This window comes from Leptonychotes weddellii, chromosome 9 (genome assembly GCF_054177405.1).
Source record: "Leptonychotes weddellii isolate Sample4059 chromosome 9, ASM5417740v2, whole genome shotgun sequence".
Lineage (NCBI taxonomy): Eukaryota > Metazoa > Chordata > Mammalia > Carnivora > Phocidae > Leptonychotes > Leptonychotes weddellii.
In genome coordinates, this window is record NC_138377.1 from 9179764 (window position 1) to 9195383 (window position 15620).

Sequence of the window (15620 nt, forward strand, 5' to 3'; positions counted from 1 at the left end):
AAAGAAACAGTGCTGCCAACATGTAACTTCACTCGTCAGATCAACAAGTGATTGGTTTTCTTGTGAGTTGAATATTTCTGCAATTTGCATAAAGCACAAAAAACTTGTGAAGCAAATGACATTCAGAGACATAGAAATGGCCACTACCAGCCACCTCCTTTCTGCCTACTACTAGACTGAATGCCTTCAGTTCACCCCTGCTTTAGAAGGACTGTAGGAGTCTGTTAGTGGAAAAGATACTGGACCGGGAGTCAAGAGACTGGAGTTCTAATCCTCACACTGCCATCACCTCTCTGAATTTGCAGTCTACCATCTGGAAAATGGGGGCATTGGAAAGGGATGGTTTTTATAGGTCTCTTCCAGCTTTTACAGCATAGAGTTCTGCTTCTGCATTTAATGGGCTCGTACTGAAAATGTTCCTTAGGTTACCAGATTCACAGCTAGGTAATTTGTGTGTATTCTTGGAGGATGGTATGGTGGATACAGGGAGGGGGCGGTGGTGGTGATGGTGATGGTAAAGCAGCCAAACAGAAATATAATATCATCTTGGTTTTGCAGATACTTTATTCACAAACACATAAACAATCATTTTCCTTTAAACAGTTCTCTGAAACTTAGCTTTACATTGTATGTCTAGTTTCCTTTTAGACAAAACTGTGTATTTATTTACTTACACATTTATTGAAAACAAATTCTATATAAACATAATCTAATATCTTTCTAATTTTTAAAAATCAAATGGAAACAGGAAATCACTATCAAAATACCTACTGCATACTGCCCTAAGTTTGTAACATTTGGAGAGCACAACCTACATTATACTCTGCACTTGGTGCCTAACAGAGATTCTGTACAGCCTTTTATTAAACATTAAATCTAAGCAGATGGTTGGCAAACCGTAAGATCGTAATTGAAAAGGAAATCCTGGACTTACCTTCAGAGGCAAAACACAAGGCAGCTTGGCAAAAAATGTCTGAAACTGGTTGCTGATTGTGGTCCAAAGGCTGCTAGGAGAATCCATGGGCAAAGCTTCCATGAAGGTAGCAATGTTTTCCAAACAGCGTATCATAGCACCCCCTGCTGGTAAATTCTTTTTGTTATTTAGACCCTAAAAACACAAAAGCATAGGCAATCAACTGCTGAAACAACGTGGGGATTCAGATAGCTATTTGTCGAAGATCAGTTTTAAAAATCACATATTTACGGTTTAAACTTGTGTTGTGCGCCTACTAAATAGGCCATTCATTGTAATTGGCAGGAGGAGCACAGAGAAGAATCAACAAATTCAGACAAACTTGGGAAAAATTGTGACCTTTAATTCAGTGGGAGAAGGTGAAATGTGAGCAAGAAATAAGAAACATCTTTTAAGGATCTGCAGTGAGCGTGATTAGGTGCTAAGAAAACACAACGAATGATGCTTGCTGTAAACTCCGCTGGCCAAAGCCTGAGCATAACGGCTACAGAAGCAGGAAAGTCTCTAGGGCCACCTGCCAACCCACCAAGCTAACAGAGAGCTAATAAAGAGGGTACGGAACACAAAAACCCAAGCGTTGTGATACAACAATGAATAAGCAATGGAGCCGAGAATTGAATTCAAGTCTCGCGATGGAGCAAAGACGCAGGACTAGAATCCAAACCTCGCGATACAACAAATAAGGGAAGCTGAGACTTGAATCCAAGTCTCGCGATACAGGGCACGCTGCTCTACCCACCGCACCTTCTGAAAGCCTGAATGCTCAATGGAGGTGAGTGTGCTTAACAGTTGCCTAATCACCCCTGAGCTGAGGGTGTTCAGAAGCTTTAAATAAATAGTAAATCCACACAAAACAGCAATGTCCAACTGACATGCTTCCGTGCATTGGCAATTTTTATTTTTAATTAATTTTAAACATTTAAATTACTTAAGATGAATCTGACATTTTTGTATTTAACATAAATTTAATTTTTAAATTAAATGACTGAATTAAGTCCTCAGCCGCGATTTCAGGAGGGGCGGGGCTTAGAGGTGTCATCAAAGCGAACCTACCTCCAGGAGCTGACTGAGAGCAGCAATAGAGCTCAGTTCATTGAAGTCCATCAGAGACGTGGCTAAGGTCCGTAAAAAAGTCCCATCTGGAAAGTCAACAATCAGATTTAGTAGTGTTTGGGTTTCGGCGATGAGGCACGTTTGTGGTGGCTGGATTCCCCGTGGAGGAATTACCTTTGATAGTGCTCTGGAACAGCTGCGGGAAGATGCCGTTGGGGGCCAGCTGATGGAAGATGCAGCGCAGGAACTGCTTGGCCACCCCCGCGGCGTTGCCAGGAACCATCATGCTGGGGTTGCACAGGGAGAGAAAAGACAGGGACTCATGCAGCACCCAGCATGAGTTTAGGTATTTCTGAACCTCCTTATTTAGAGGTCAGGCATTGATACATCAATCCTCTTATGGAAGATCTCCCTGTCATTTTCATCAGTGAGATGAAATACTGTAGTTACGTGCAGTCCCTGTTAACAGTAAGTTTCTAGAAAGAGAGAACCAGGACATGTCAGAGTGGTCCCAGACTAATGAATTCCAGCCACCCCCAGAGTACAGAAGAGGCTTCTGAGGCCCAGAAAGAAAAGGTGACCTGCAAAGGCTCTAAGTCCGGAACATGGCAGAGTCAGGACAAAACCCAGGATGAGATTATCAGCAAGACCCTCCCAGAAAGGGTCATTAGCTAAGAGAGAGCTGATCTGAGGGGAAATGCAGGGAGGGAGATGTTCATGGCTATTGGGAGATAGGAGAACTTTCCTTGGAGCACCTTGAGCCAGTACTTGTAGAAAGGAGAGGGCTTTGATCTGTGTGGTTCTGCAGGACCTCTGCCCATCAAAAGAGGGAGCCAAGAGATGATTATGCCCCTGAGACCCAAGTATCAGGAAGGACGTTCCCAGAGGTGATCAGGGGGTGAATTAACAGGAAGAAAGTAGAAATCAAAGAGCCCAAATAGGTAAGTGGTAAAAAGTCCCTCTTACCTAAGCCGTTTGATTATGCTATGTCTACCCTGAAATGCGGATTCAAACTTGTTGGTCAAAAACACTCTTCATGCAGCAGTGACACCAAACTCATACAAATTCTTTCAAAAATTAGGGAAGGAGGGAACCCTGCCCACCTTATTTTATGAGGCTAACATAGCCCTAAAACTAACATCAGATAAAGTCATTACAAAAAAGCAAACAAAACCAAAGCAAGAGGGAACAAAAAAGAAATGAAAACAAAAGAAAGACAAACCAGCAGTCCTCATGGACACTGAATCCAGCTATAGATAAAAAGGATGATGGTCTGTGACCAAATAGAGTTTATCCCAGTAACATAAAAAGGACTTAATATTCAAAATCTCATCAATGGAATTCAATATATTAAATAATAAAGGGAAAAACCATAGTTATTTCAATAGATACAGAAAACGCATCTGACAAATTTAACATCCGTTCATAATAAAAACTCTCAGCAAACTAGAAACAAAAGAAAACGTCCTCAATCCAGTAAAGAGCATCTATGAATATCTACAGCAAACATAATTAATGATGAGATACTAAAGACTTTTCTGTAAAAGCAAGAACAAGGCAAGGAGTCTCACTAACATCTTTATTATTGTACTGGAGGTCCTACTCATTGAAATATGACAATAAAAAAATAAAAGGCATAAAAATCAGAGAGAAGGGAAACTGTCACTATTTACAGAAATGACTTCTTTTTTATATACAAATGCTTTTAGACCCTAAGAAATCTTTAAAAGCAACTCTACTACAACTAGTAAGTGAACCCAGTTTATTACATTACAATGTTAATATAGAAATTCAATTGCATGTTTATATACCAGCAGCAAAAGTTGGAAAATGAAATTTTTTTTAATTCCATTTACATTGGCATTAAAACACCCAAAAATTCTTGGGAATAAATTTAACAAAAGATGTGCAAGACCTCTACACTAAAAGCCACAAAACACTGCTGGGAGAAACAAAAAAGACTGAATGAAATTAGAACATATACCATATTCATGAATTGAAAGATTCAGTATTTTTATGCTGTCAGTTATCCCCAAATTGACTTATTGTCTCAGTACAATCCCAACAGGCTTTCCCCCCCACCCCAACTGAGAAGCTTATTCTAAAATGTATATGGAAATTTGGTAAATCTTGAATATCCAAATCAATCTTCTTGGAAAAAATGAGCAAAGTTGGAAGATTCATAATCTCAGACCTCAAGACTTATTATACAGCTACAGTAATCAAGACAGTGCGAGTAGGAAGGGAAAAATGAAGGGGGCGAAATCGGAGGGGGAGATGAACCAAGAGAGACTATGGACTCTGAGAAACAAACTGAGGGTTTTAGAGGGGAGGGAGGTGGGGAGATGGGTTAGCCCGGTGATGGGTATTAAGGAGGGCATGGATTGAATGGAGCACTGGGTGTTGTACGCAAACAATGAATCGTGGAACACTACATCAAAAACTAAAGATGTAATGTGTGGTGACTAACATAACATAAAAAAAAAAAAGTGTGGTGCCGGCTTAAGGATCAACATACAGATCAACGGAACAGGACAGAGAGCTAGAAGTAGATCGACCCTTATACCGTTATTGGATTTTAACAGACAACGGAGTGATCCAGTGGGGAAAGGGAAAGTCACTTTTTTCTTAATGGTGCTGAAATAAATAGGTTTCTACATGGGTAAAAAGGAACTTCAACCACTACCCTCATACCATACATAAAAATTAATTTGAAATGGATCATATACATGCTAAATATAACTAAACTTTTATAACTAAACTTTTAGAGGAAAACGCTGGAGAATATATTCTTGATTTGAGGATGGGCGACAACAACAGGAAGAAATAGTCATAAACTACGTAAAAATTTTAAAACATTATGGGGTGCCTGGGTGGCTCAGTCGGTTAAACGTCTGCCTTTGGCTCAGGTCATGATCTCAGGGTCCTGGGATGGAGCCCCGAGTCAGGCTCCCTGCTCAGCAGGAAGCCTGCTTCTCCCTCTCCCTCTGCCCCACCCCCACTCGTGTTTTCTCTCTCTCTCTCTCTCTTGCTCCCTCTCTCAAATAAATAAAACCTTTAAAAATTTTTTAAACATTAGATTTCATCTAAATTAAAAACATCTTATCAAAATATGTATTAATAAAAGGAACAGGTAAGCCCCAGAGTGGGTGAAAATATTCTCAGGATATATTTAATAAAGGACTGGTATTCAGGCTATATAAAGTCCTGCAACTCAACCCAGTTAAAAATGTGCAAAAGATTTGAACAGACACTTCACAAGAGAAGATTTACAGAGGGTCTTAAAGAGCACGTGACAAAATACTCGACAGCATTAGTCACCAGGGAAATGCAAATTTAAACTATCATGAGATACCCACCAGAATGGTTAAAATTAAAGAGACCAACACCACCAAATTTTGGCAAGAATGTGGAACAACCAAAGTCTCATGCGTTATTGGTGGGAATGCCACATGGCACAAGACTTTAAAGAGAAGTTCTGATAGTGTCTTACAAAATCAAACATACATCTACCCTGTAACGCCACAATCCCATCCCTAGCTATTTATCTAAGAGAAATGGTTTACAAATAATCTTGTATAAGAATGGTCCTAACAGCTTTATAATAGTCCCAAACTGGAAACAATGCAAATGTCCATCAACAGGGTGAATAAAATAAACTATGGCATAGTACTGAGCTCTAAAAAGGAAACAAACTATTGATAACATGCAACAACATGGACAAATTTCAAAAACATCATGCTGAGTAAAAGAGGTCAGACACCAAGGAGCACATACAGTGTTATTCCATTTATATAAAGCTCTAGGGTAGAAAGAAAAAATCAGGCTAGTATTTGCCTATGTGGGTGGAGCTTGGCAAGATGCACCAGGGAACTTTCTGGGGGCGATGGTAATGTTCTAAATCTTGACAGGGGTTTAGGTCATGCAGGGGTACACATTTGTCAATAATCAGTGAACATACACATAAGGTATGTATACTCTAGTATGGAAATTGTGTATCAAAAGAAAAAAAGCCTTAAACAAAATCAAACGTTAGTGAATGATAACTTTGCCGAAGAATATATGAAGTATGCTAATATCTGAAATTTACTTTGAAATGCATCCAAAACTAAAATGGATTGACGGGGAGGCAGAAGGATGGAGAGACGGTTGGATATGTGATAAAGCAAGTAAAACGTTCATTGTAGAATCTAGGTGATAGGTATACAAGTGTTCACTATAAAGTCCTTCCAACTTTGCAGTGTATTTAATCTTTTATAATAAAAGGGGGGAAAAGTCTAAAAAAATTTCTGTAACTAAATGAGCATTAAAAAAAGGAGCACATATCCATCCCTAAAACCAAAAGTTACAGAAGCGCAGTAACAGCAGCACCATCTTATGTTTGTAGGAGCTACTGCAGTTTCGCAGCCACAGATCCCCGATCCCTTGGACCTCCCCGCAAGTAGCCCTGTGGCACAAGAAGGCTATACAGAGTCTCCCTCTTTTATAAATGAGAAAACTAAAGCAGAGAGATAAATGTGCCCAACGTCTCACCCACTACCCATTCCTGCTCTCATCTGGTCCCTTTTCCCCACTGCAGCCAGAGTCACCTTTCTACGTGCTACACACACACCCCTTGCCACTTAAATATCCTTCAGCAGTTTCCCACTGCTGCTAGAAAGCCCACAAGGTTTTATATGGCTTATAGGCCCTGTATCATCTGGCAAGCCAACCTCACATCTCTGTGCTCTAGCCACACTGGCCTTTTGGTCGTTCCTCCTACACAGTCTGTTCTTTACCACCTGGAGACCTGGGCAGACGCTTTTTCCAGAGCTATTTGCACCATTAAAGCCAAGGCATTTCTTTCAGATCTTAGTGTAAACATCGCTTCTTAAGGGAAGCCCTTCTGTCCTTCCCCCTTGCTCCCACTACCCAGATGACACCAGATCTGCCAGCCGTCTTCTGGGCTCGCCCATCTCAGTAAATGGCACAGCCATCCACCCAGCTGCTCAGACCAAAACCTGGGAGTCATTCTTGCCTCTGTCTTTCTCTCACACCCAACACCCAATCTATCCGCAAATTCTGTAGGCTCGGCTTTAACAACACTTCCTGGTCCTAATGGGACCACTTCTTACTCCCTTGAACCAAGTCTTTATTAATTTGTGCCTGCCACTGAAACGGTCTCCACGCTGGCTTCCCTGCTTCCGCCCCTGACCTGTTTTCCTGCATGACCTATTTCCAACACAGAAGCCGAGGGATCTTTTCAAAACACAAGGGAAGTCATGGCGCTCCTCACTCCCTGCTTCCCTCGGTAAAAGCCCAACTCCTTACAATGACCTCCTGGGCCCTACCTGGCCTGCCTAACCCTCACCTTGCCCACTCCTCTCCTACCCTTTCCCCTGCTCCTTCTGCCCCAGCCTGCCTTAGTCTTACTCCCCAAATATCCTGGGCACTTCCCTGACTTACGCCTTTGCATCTGCTGTTTCCTCTGGCTGGAACGTTCTTTCTATAAATTGCCACATGGATCACTCTCCCCACTTTTCAGGTTTTGTTCAAACACCACTTCCTCAGAGAGGCTGTCTTTGACCATTATTATATCCAAAATACCACCTCCGACTGTTCTGTATCTGGACTTACCTGATTATTTTGCATAGCATTTAGCACTGAATGATATTAAATGACATTGTCGGTTTTCTTGTTTGTTAATTTGCTTATTGTCTGCCTCCTCAATTGAAATATATGCTCCAGGAGAGCCCGGACTTGCTGTTTTGTTAACAAGCATCCTCAGTCAGTCCCTAGTGGTCATTCCAAAAATACTTGTTGAATAGATGAATGTTATTCAGTCTCCCTACACATTGTGTTCATCGCATTAAGCACTGTTTACAATTATAAATTTGTGCAAATATTTTCTTCGTGTTGGCCTCCCAGATAGACTGCAGGCCCCACAAGGGCAGGAACCATGTTACTTTTGCCCCCAGTTGAAACCTAAGTACCTAGCACAGTGCCTGCTACAGAGTGGGCCTAAAATAAGTATTTTTTGACTAAAACGAGTGAATGCATGAAAGAATAAAAAAAAAAATGAGTGAATGTAGGCATGAATGAATGAATGAACCGAAAATGATCGGATGCTCTCTGGAGCTGCAACTGAACCTAACATTCCTTCCACAGTACACACTCTGGTGTTTTAGAAACAGGATGAACATGCACAGGGGACAAAAAGAAAGTGAGATTTGGGCCCACTTTAGGACCTTACCTTTCTGCTTGATTAGAAAAAGTCGTGCTGGATGCCAATCTAGAAAAAGTAAACAGAGTTATATGAATTTCTTAAGTTTTCTTGTGGACCCACTTGTGGCCCCAGTTCAGATGGGGAGACAAGGAAAACCACTGACAACTCCCCTGATTAGGGACAGTGGGCGAACTTGGTGGTCAGTCTCCAGGGTTCAACTTAGCCCAGTTCCTAAGATCTGCTTTCTGCATCAAATCAGATGCTTCCACAGAGACACACACAGTTAGTTGGTTTAATGTATCACCTGGCCAAGCTACGAACTGGCCACGGCAGCCAGTTTAGACAGAGAGCTGAACAGCATCTGACCCAGTCTGTCTCTTTACATGTGAACTCAACTCAAATTCATTTCTTTGTATTCCACCTCTGAAACGTAACCACAAACTGTAAAAGCCTCTGTAAGACAGTAAAATAGGTAATAAGGGTATTTGTCAACTAATCTGCCAACAAATTGGGATGACATACTGCGAAGAGAAATGTATTAAGTAATCATTATATAACATGTAATTTTTAATAATTATATGGTTCATACACATGGAAATTGTATGTATAGTAAGAAAGAGAATGTCTAAACCCGCTAAACTGGTGGGTTTAGAAAAACATGTCTTGATCAATAAGGTATCGACGAAACAAATAAGGGGAATGCTCAGGTTCATTTACTTAAGACCACAAGAGTGCGCCCAGCCAAGAACGCATTTGGAGAGGAATGGAGGGTCCGGCAACCGCTAACACAAGACACCATTCCCAGTTGCTTTGGTTAATGACACTACAATGAATCAATAAGCATTGGCAAATGAAATAAACAGTCATTAAGGGTGCAGCAAATGCAATCTTGATGGCTATATCTACAAAAAGGGGTGGGTAAATTTTAAGAGGGATCTAAGTAGAGAACAAATCTCAAAATCACAGAAAGGCCTGGGTGATAAATGCTGAGCTTACATACGCTTAGAACACCCTGGAAATAGTTCCTGTGGGACTAACACAAATAAACTAAGTGTTCATAAATCCACATTACCTCATCTGGAACTGAGGCTTGCAAGGGAGCCCCGAATCAGGTGACTGCTGAATCCATTTCCTAGTGGGTTTGGTGATTAGGCTTAGGTTGTTAAGGGCTGCGGCAGCTACTTAAAATGTACCTCTCCACCCCCCTTCTCTCACCAGTCTAGCCGAAGGCAGTAGAGATTTAAATATATGCATATGTAAGCAGGTAAAAACATATCTGCTACTGTTCTGCCTTTACTCATCTTCAAAGCTCACATCTTTTCATCCTAACAGCCAGCAGTGTGCTTGAACACGGTTTCTTCTCGCTTATGTGAAACAAAAACAAAATAAAACCCCTCTCTATATCGACTACAACTTAGATCAGCTTTTTCAAGGAGATGGTAACAGATCAGAACAATAATTCTATCTGTCCTGAATCTGAAAAGTATTGATGGTAAGAATTGTGGCCTTGCATTAATAAAAACTCTCAATTCCACAAGCTGGTACATTTATTCCAGGATTGCTTTGATTAGGTTAAAATCAAGGACTTAAATAAAATATTTCATCTTTTCTTATCTCTCCATCACCCACTCTTCATCACTGCACACTGGCTATTTCTAGGTATTAGAGGTGGAATAGTTATACCATCTCCTAAGGATATACACTCTTAAGGACACTACAGAAAAATGTTGGGCAAGGGCGTTAAGGGTCGAGGGGTTTTTAATGCTTTCCTGTTTGACTTTAACTGGAAATCAGTATTTCTTCTTAAAAAAAAAAAAAGATCAACTTTTAGCTCCATTACAATTCATTCTCTTTCCCTCCCTCAAATACCAGCAATTTGCAGAATTCTGTTTTTTTCCCTACCTCCTCCATAGAGATCTTCCCTAAGAAACTGTTTCCATCCCGAACTTCTACAGCACTGATCACTCACACTACTGTTACAGCTCTCAATCACATCCTATCTTGTATGGCTCCTCAGTTATTCCATACTGAGCCACTGAGCTCTTCAATAACTAAGCCACAAATCACTAAAGAGCAAGAGCTCAGTCTAAAGCCCAGAGCCAAAAGCCCCTGGTTCTGTGCGAGAACAGACTGGGAACATAGTACATTCATGTGGAATTTCATCCAGTCTCCTATAAATTATGCATACCAGGACTACAATTTGTTACTGAATTTGAACTTTACGTATACCCATGAAATATCACTTTCTATCTAATGTCCTATCCACTAAATGGAATTTTCTCAACATGAAAATTCTCAAAGTAGCTAAGTTTAATCTCCCCTTATTCCAGCTGAAAGCCCTGTTCCCATAAAATGTCTATCCTTCCCTTTTCTGAGTCAGAAGGGTAAAACTATACTCCATCTTCCCCTCTCAGGACAATGTCTCAAGACTGCAAGGTGCCTAGAGAACCCATCTTAAAACAGGTAAGGAGAGATAATAATATCTAAATCTTATAGATAATAATATCTAATAATAATATCTAAAACTTGTAAACTGTTGAACTATAAACTGTGCACAGTTCTGGGTACTGCCCCATACATTAGCCCAAGTAGTAATTAAGAGCAACAAATAGAGGAGATTTTTCTTAGTGCAATTTCCTCTAGCATCATTCTGACACCATGACATGGTGACCCATGACCCAACAGAGCTTGGGAATTCAATCCAAAGTTTGGTACATTCCATTATTAAAATTAGTCTGAGCTGATCCCACAAATATCAAACATCTAAAAGGTTACTGAATGTTTTACTTTTGAACTGATAGTTTTTATGTCAAGGTATAGAGTGAATAAGGCTCCTCCTTCCTTCCAAACAGAACCAAAGCAATATTCACCTTCCCACAGACTGCATTATATCCAGCAACAGTGGAGCTGCCAGGTCTGGGCTTAAGTGAATGAATGTGGAGAGGACCACAATGGCCAGCCCAAGGGTTTCCTCATCATATTCTTCAAGAATGGCCCCACAGTCATGGCATCTGCAAAGAAAACAGAGGAATGCTGTCCACGAAAGCCAGCAATGGTTTCAAGATATAACAAAGTATATGAAGCCATTTCTCAGGAGTCTTGGAAAAGTCCCCAAAAGGAGGTCAGTGGCCCCACTCTCATGATACATAGTGGCCTGCACTGCCAGCCTCCTCCTAGACACAGAAACAGCACACATGACAGAGATGAGGAAGGTTCTTTAAGTCACTGAAAACATTCAACTCACAACTGTCTGGCCTCTATGGACATAAATTATTGGTCCCTTTTACAGCAAGCGCCAGTCAGACTAACAGTTTGAAGCTTCTGGTTGAGGGATTTTAGGCATGTAAAATTATTGCTAGGGATGGTCAGTAACTAGATATTTTTCTCATTTGTTGAAATTAAACATGAAAAATCCCTAGATGCAAATGGAAGCTTTCCTATGCTCTCAGACTGAAAAGTGTCCTATTTGTGGGTGAGACATGGGGCAGTTAAGCCAAGAGAACACTCCAGAAAGCCTGGGGAGTCTGGATCACGGTCTCTTCTCTACCACTCACTCAGATCAGTCTTAAGAACTCACCGCGCCTACTGAGTGTAATAGGTAAGGACACAGTGGCACTTGCTCCTAAGTCACTTGCAACTTACTGATCTTGATAGTATCTAATACGGGTTCAACTTAATTCATCCCAGCCAAAGCCACAGCCCTTCTATTCAGCCACAACCGGACAGCTTTAGAAAGTGAAGGGAAAGTCTACTGGGAATAGCGAGGGAACTAGAGCTAAGATCACCACTAAGAACTTTCCATCTGGAAACTTCCTAAATACAAACTCTATCTATGAAATCCCTGACAAATTGACCTTTTTGAAAAATACAAGATTCATATCTGTAACTAAAAAAGAGAAATGGAGTGCACACAAAGACTGGGACTTGGAGGAGGACACAGAATGGGGACATTGTACCAAAGGAGGAGCCAAGAAAAGGCCTCCAAACACAGCTAGGTGCTCCCCACATGGACATTCCAAGGCAGCTCTCCAAGGCGGGCACCTTCGCTTCTTCAGGAATGACTGTTGGCTGGGGCCAGCTGCACAGATCCTCACACCAGCCCCTCGTGCCTCATATTCTTCTCCCTGTCTCACAAGCCTACCCACTGCATCACCAGGAAGTCTCCCTAGCCCAAAGGGATCTCTCCAAACTTGAAATCCTACAAGTCTTCTTTTTTTTTTTTTCTTTTTAAGATTTTATTTATTTGCAAGAGAGACAATGAGAGACAGAGAGCATGAGAGGGAGGAGGGTCAGAGGGAGAAGCAGACTCCCTGCTGAGCAGGGAGCCTGATGCGGGACTCGATCCCAGGACTCCAGGATCACGACCTGAGCCGAAGGCAGTCGCTTAACCAATTGAGCCACCCAGGCGCCCCCTACAAGTCTTATTCTTTACGATATTCAGGACACAACCATTTGTGTGCCAGACAATGTATAGGGAGCTTAGAGCATAAAAGACAGAAGAAAGGGTCACAGTCCCTAAGGAACTCACAACCTGTATGTATAAACAATGACACAATTCAAATACAATGTGGTAAGTGGTGGAACAGAAAGATGTCATAGATACTATGGAAACTTGGCGAATGGTATGACTAATTCTGCCTTGTGTGTAGTGGGAAACTCTGCCTTCAGCTGGGTCCTGAAGCATGACTAGGAGTTCGCCAGGCAGAGAAAGTACAAAGAGAAGGACACGTATGAAATCACAGAAGAGAGAACACATCAGGCATGCTCTGGAGCAGGTGAGGGGGCTGGGGCAAGAGCTCCAGGTGAGGAGCAGTGAGGCCATACCTTCAGTCTAAAGGGCCTTTTGTCATAAGCAAAGGTATTTGGACTTTATCCTCTAAGAAATCTGGGGATGCTGAAGGCTGACAAACTGTGAGGTGACGTACCAGTCTGAGACTCAGAGAAAGGATTCTGCTGTCAGGATGGGAATAAGAATCAAGTCTCCATACTTAGTCCCATCCTCACAATTTGAAGCTTATAATAATCAGTAAGTGGCTCTGATTTGCATTTGTCCAAACTGAGAAAGGAACATGCCTTGGCATAAACAGATGCTGGCCATACAATGATAGGACGTTTCTAAAATAACAATGCCCACCCACGCTTAGGGCCACGGCCCCTTGACGAACAAGTTATGACTTAAAGCATAACACGCCTCCTCTGATCCTTTCTCACAACCGTGGTGAGCATACGCTCAGATTCTGTAAATCTGGTGAAGAAAAGAACAGCGTGACCTTACTTGTCTGTCATCACTGTCGGCTGCTCGTCTGTGAATTCTTCTGGGGCCGGCACAAACATACTGACGATGCTGGGGGCCGACAGCAGGCTGGATTTCGTGGCACCTGGGGAAGCAGCAAGGAGACACCTGGTGAATAAAGGTCTGTTTCTAGGGGCCAGGAAAGCCCCATCCTCCTCTCATAAATCCTCCCAAGATCACACTCACGGAATGTGATGGGATCAGCTCAACAGCATTGTGAAAACCCCTCAAGGGTCAAATGAGTTCAAGAAAGACTGATTTGTTTCAAGGGTAAAATGAATTCAAGAAGGACTGTGATCTGTTTCTGTTTGTGTGACTTTTAAGAGCTAAACTCCCTTTGCTTCTTGACTTCGAAAAAATCAGAAAGAGTTCAGTGTGCCAACAGGGGATGAAGACAAAAATAGAAAAAGGGGGAAATCTATTCAAGAGCACCCTTAAGTGAGTTTAGAGTCCTTATTTGCTAGGCATACATGGAAGCTGCCCTTACAATCCTACGTTTCTAAAATCACCAATGCCTACCGACCCTAAAATGCTGCTAATTTGAAAAGGGAATAAGATCCCAGAACTCTACACACATAAGCAAGGGGAGGGGTTTGAGCTAAGAAATATCAGAACAGCTTTTTAGCTTGGAAATTAATATCATAAGCCCCAAAGCAAAAGACTTCATTTTTCAAACTGTAATATTTATGAATGAAAGATCAAGTGTTTTGAAGGAATCATCTAGTGACTTCGGCCAATCAACATCACAGAGTTTAAAACTTTGGGTTTTGATGCTTTCAGAGAAATCTAAGGCAGGAATCTTGGCGACATGCTCTAGCAATGAGTAAATTGTTCTCTACTAAGAAAACAACAGGTGCCAGACAGTCAGGAAAGAAGGCAGAAAAAGTCAGTGGTCATTAAAGAGTCTGTTTCTCATCAAGGAACTGGAAATTTAGTGCTGGAAAACAAAACAAAATTGTATGATCTGCCCTTAAATAGGAGAAAAATAATGATTCAGAGAACCAGTTTTTAAAAGAAGCAACACAACAATTTTAGAAACCTAGCAAAGTGGGCAATGTGTTTCAATCTGAGGGAGAAAAAAATGGTATTGAAGCCTTTAAAGAACGAAGATGCTGCCAGACTGTATATTCCCTTGACTGATCAAAGCCTACAAAGTGTGTTTATGAGAAGCAGGAGACCTGCGGACTCAAACAGCAAAGGAAAGTATCTAAAAGTATCTTTATGTCACTTCCAAAGATCCCAAATGGGTATCCTAAATTTTACTACAATATTTACCAGCTATCTCTGAGTAACACTCTTTTCTACCTGTACCTCAGTATCTCACTAACAAGGATCTCCAATTATTTCATCAGGATAGTGCTTTGAGGGGAAGCAACAGTATTTATTACAAGCGTAACTATATTTTGATTAGTAATAGAAAAGGCAAGAACTGGGCCCAAGATAAAAGGAGACATGATTAATTATTAAACACTAAGGTAAACAGCATGAAGTTGCTTCAAGCAACCAAAACACAGAAAGTTTAAATCTAATATTCCGCATTTCTTGAACATTGATAGACCGTGTCTATCAGATGCCAAAATGTCTATGCTAAAAGTGGACGGAGTCACCCCATAAGATGGTGATACATATACGGTCTTACTGGAAACAAGACACTGAAGGGCAAAAAAATTATTGAGTCAAGTCTTTCAGAAGACTCAATTACTATTAAATAGAATTTAATACCAATTACTATTAAATAGAATTCACAATTCAAGTCAAGAAAAGAGAAGGAATCAAAGTCATTTGGGTGGTTTCAAGCCAATAATTACCCAATACAAATGCCAAGAAATAGGTATTTCTGACAATAATAGCTCCATGAAGTTGTTTATTCACACGACAACACAAAAGGTGTCATGCATTATTTTTTTTATTCTTATGTTAATCCCCATACATTACATCATTAGTTCTAGATGAAGTGTTCCATGATTCATTGTTCGTGCACAACACCCAGTGCTCCATGCAGAACGTGCCCTCCTCAATACCCACCACCAGGCCAACCCATCCTCCCACCCCCCTCCCCTCTAGAACCCTCAGTTTGTTTTTCAGAGTCCATCGTC

At 41.2% G+C, this 15620-nt stretch overlaps 1 protein-coding gene across 10 annotated transcripts in view; it reads right to left on the reverse strand.

Annotated features, from left to right (window-relative positions):
- Nucleotides 1–15620, reverse strand: part of UNC79 (unc-79 subunit of NALCN channel complex) — a 240667-nt gene that overhangs the window by 50856 nt on the left and 174191 nt on the right. For all 10 annotated transcript variants that reach the window (XM_081830011.1, XM_081830016.1, XM_081830010.1 and 7 more), the window contains 6 exons: nt 13507–13609; nt 11102–11242; nt 8259–8297; nt 2201–2313; nt 2027–2112; nt 935–1108 (listed from right to left, as the gene is read on the reverse strand). In XM_081830011.1, coding sequence (XP_081686137.1) covers nt 935–1108; nt 2027–2112; nt 2201–2313; nt 8259–8297; nt 11102–11242; nt 13507–13609 — 656 coding nt within the window. The remainder of the gene's footprint in view (nt 1–934; nt 1109–2026; nt 2113–2200; nt 2314–8258; nt 8298–11101; nt 11243–13506; nt 13610–15620) is intronic.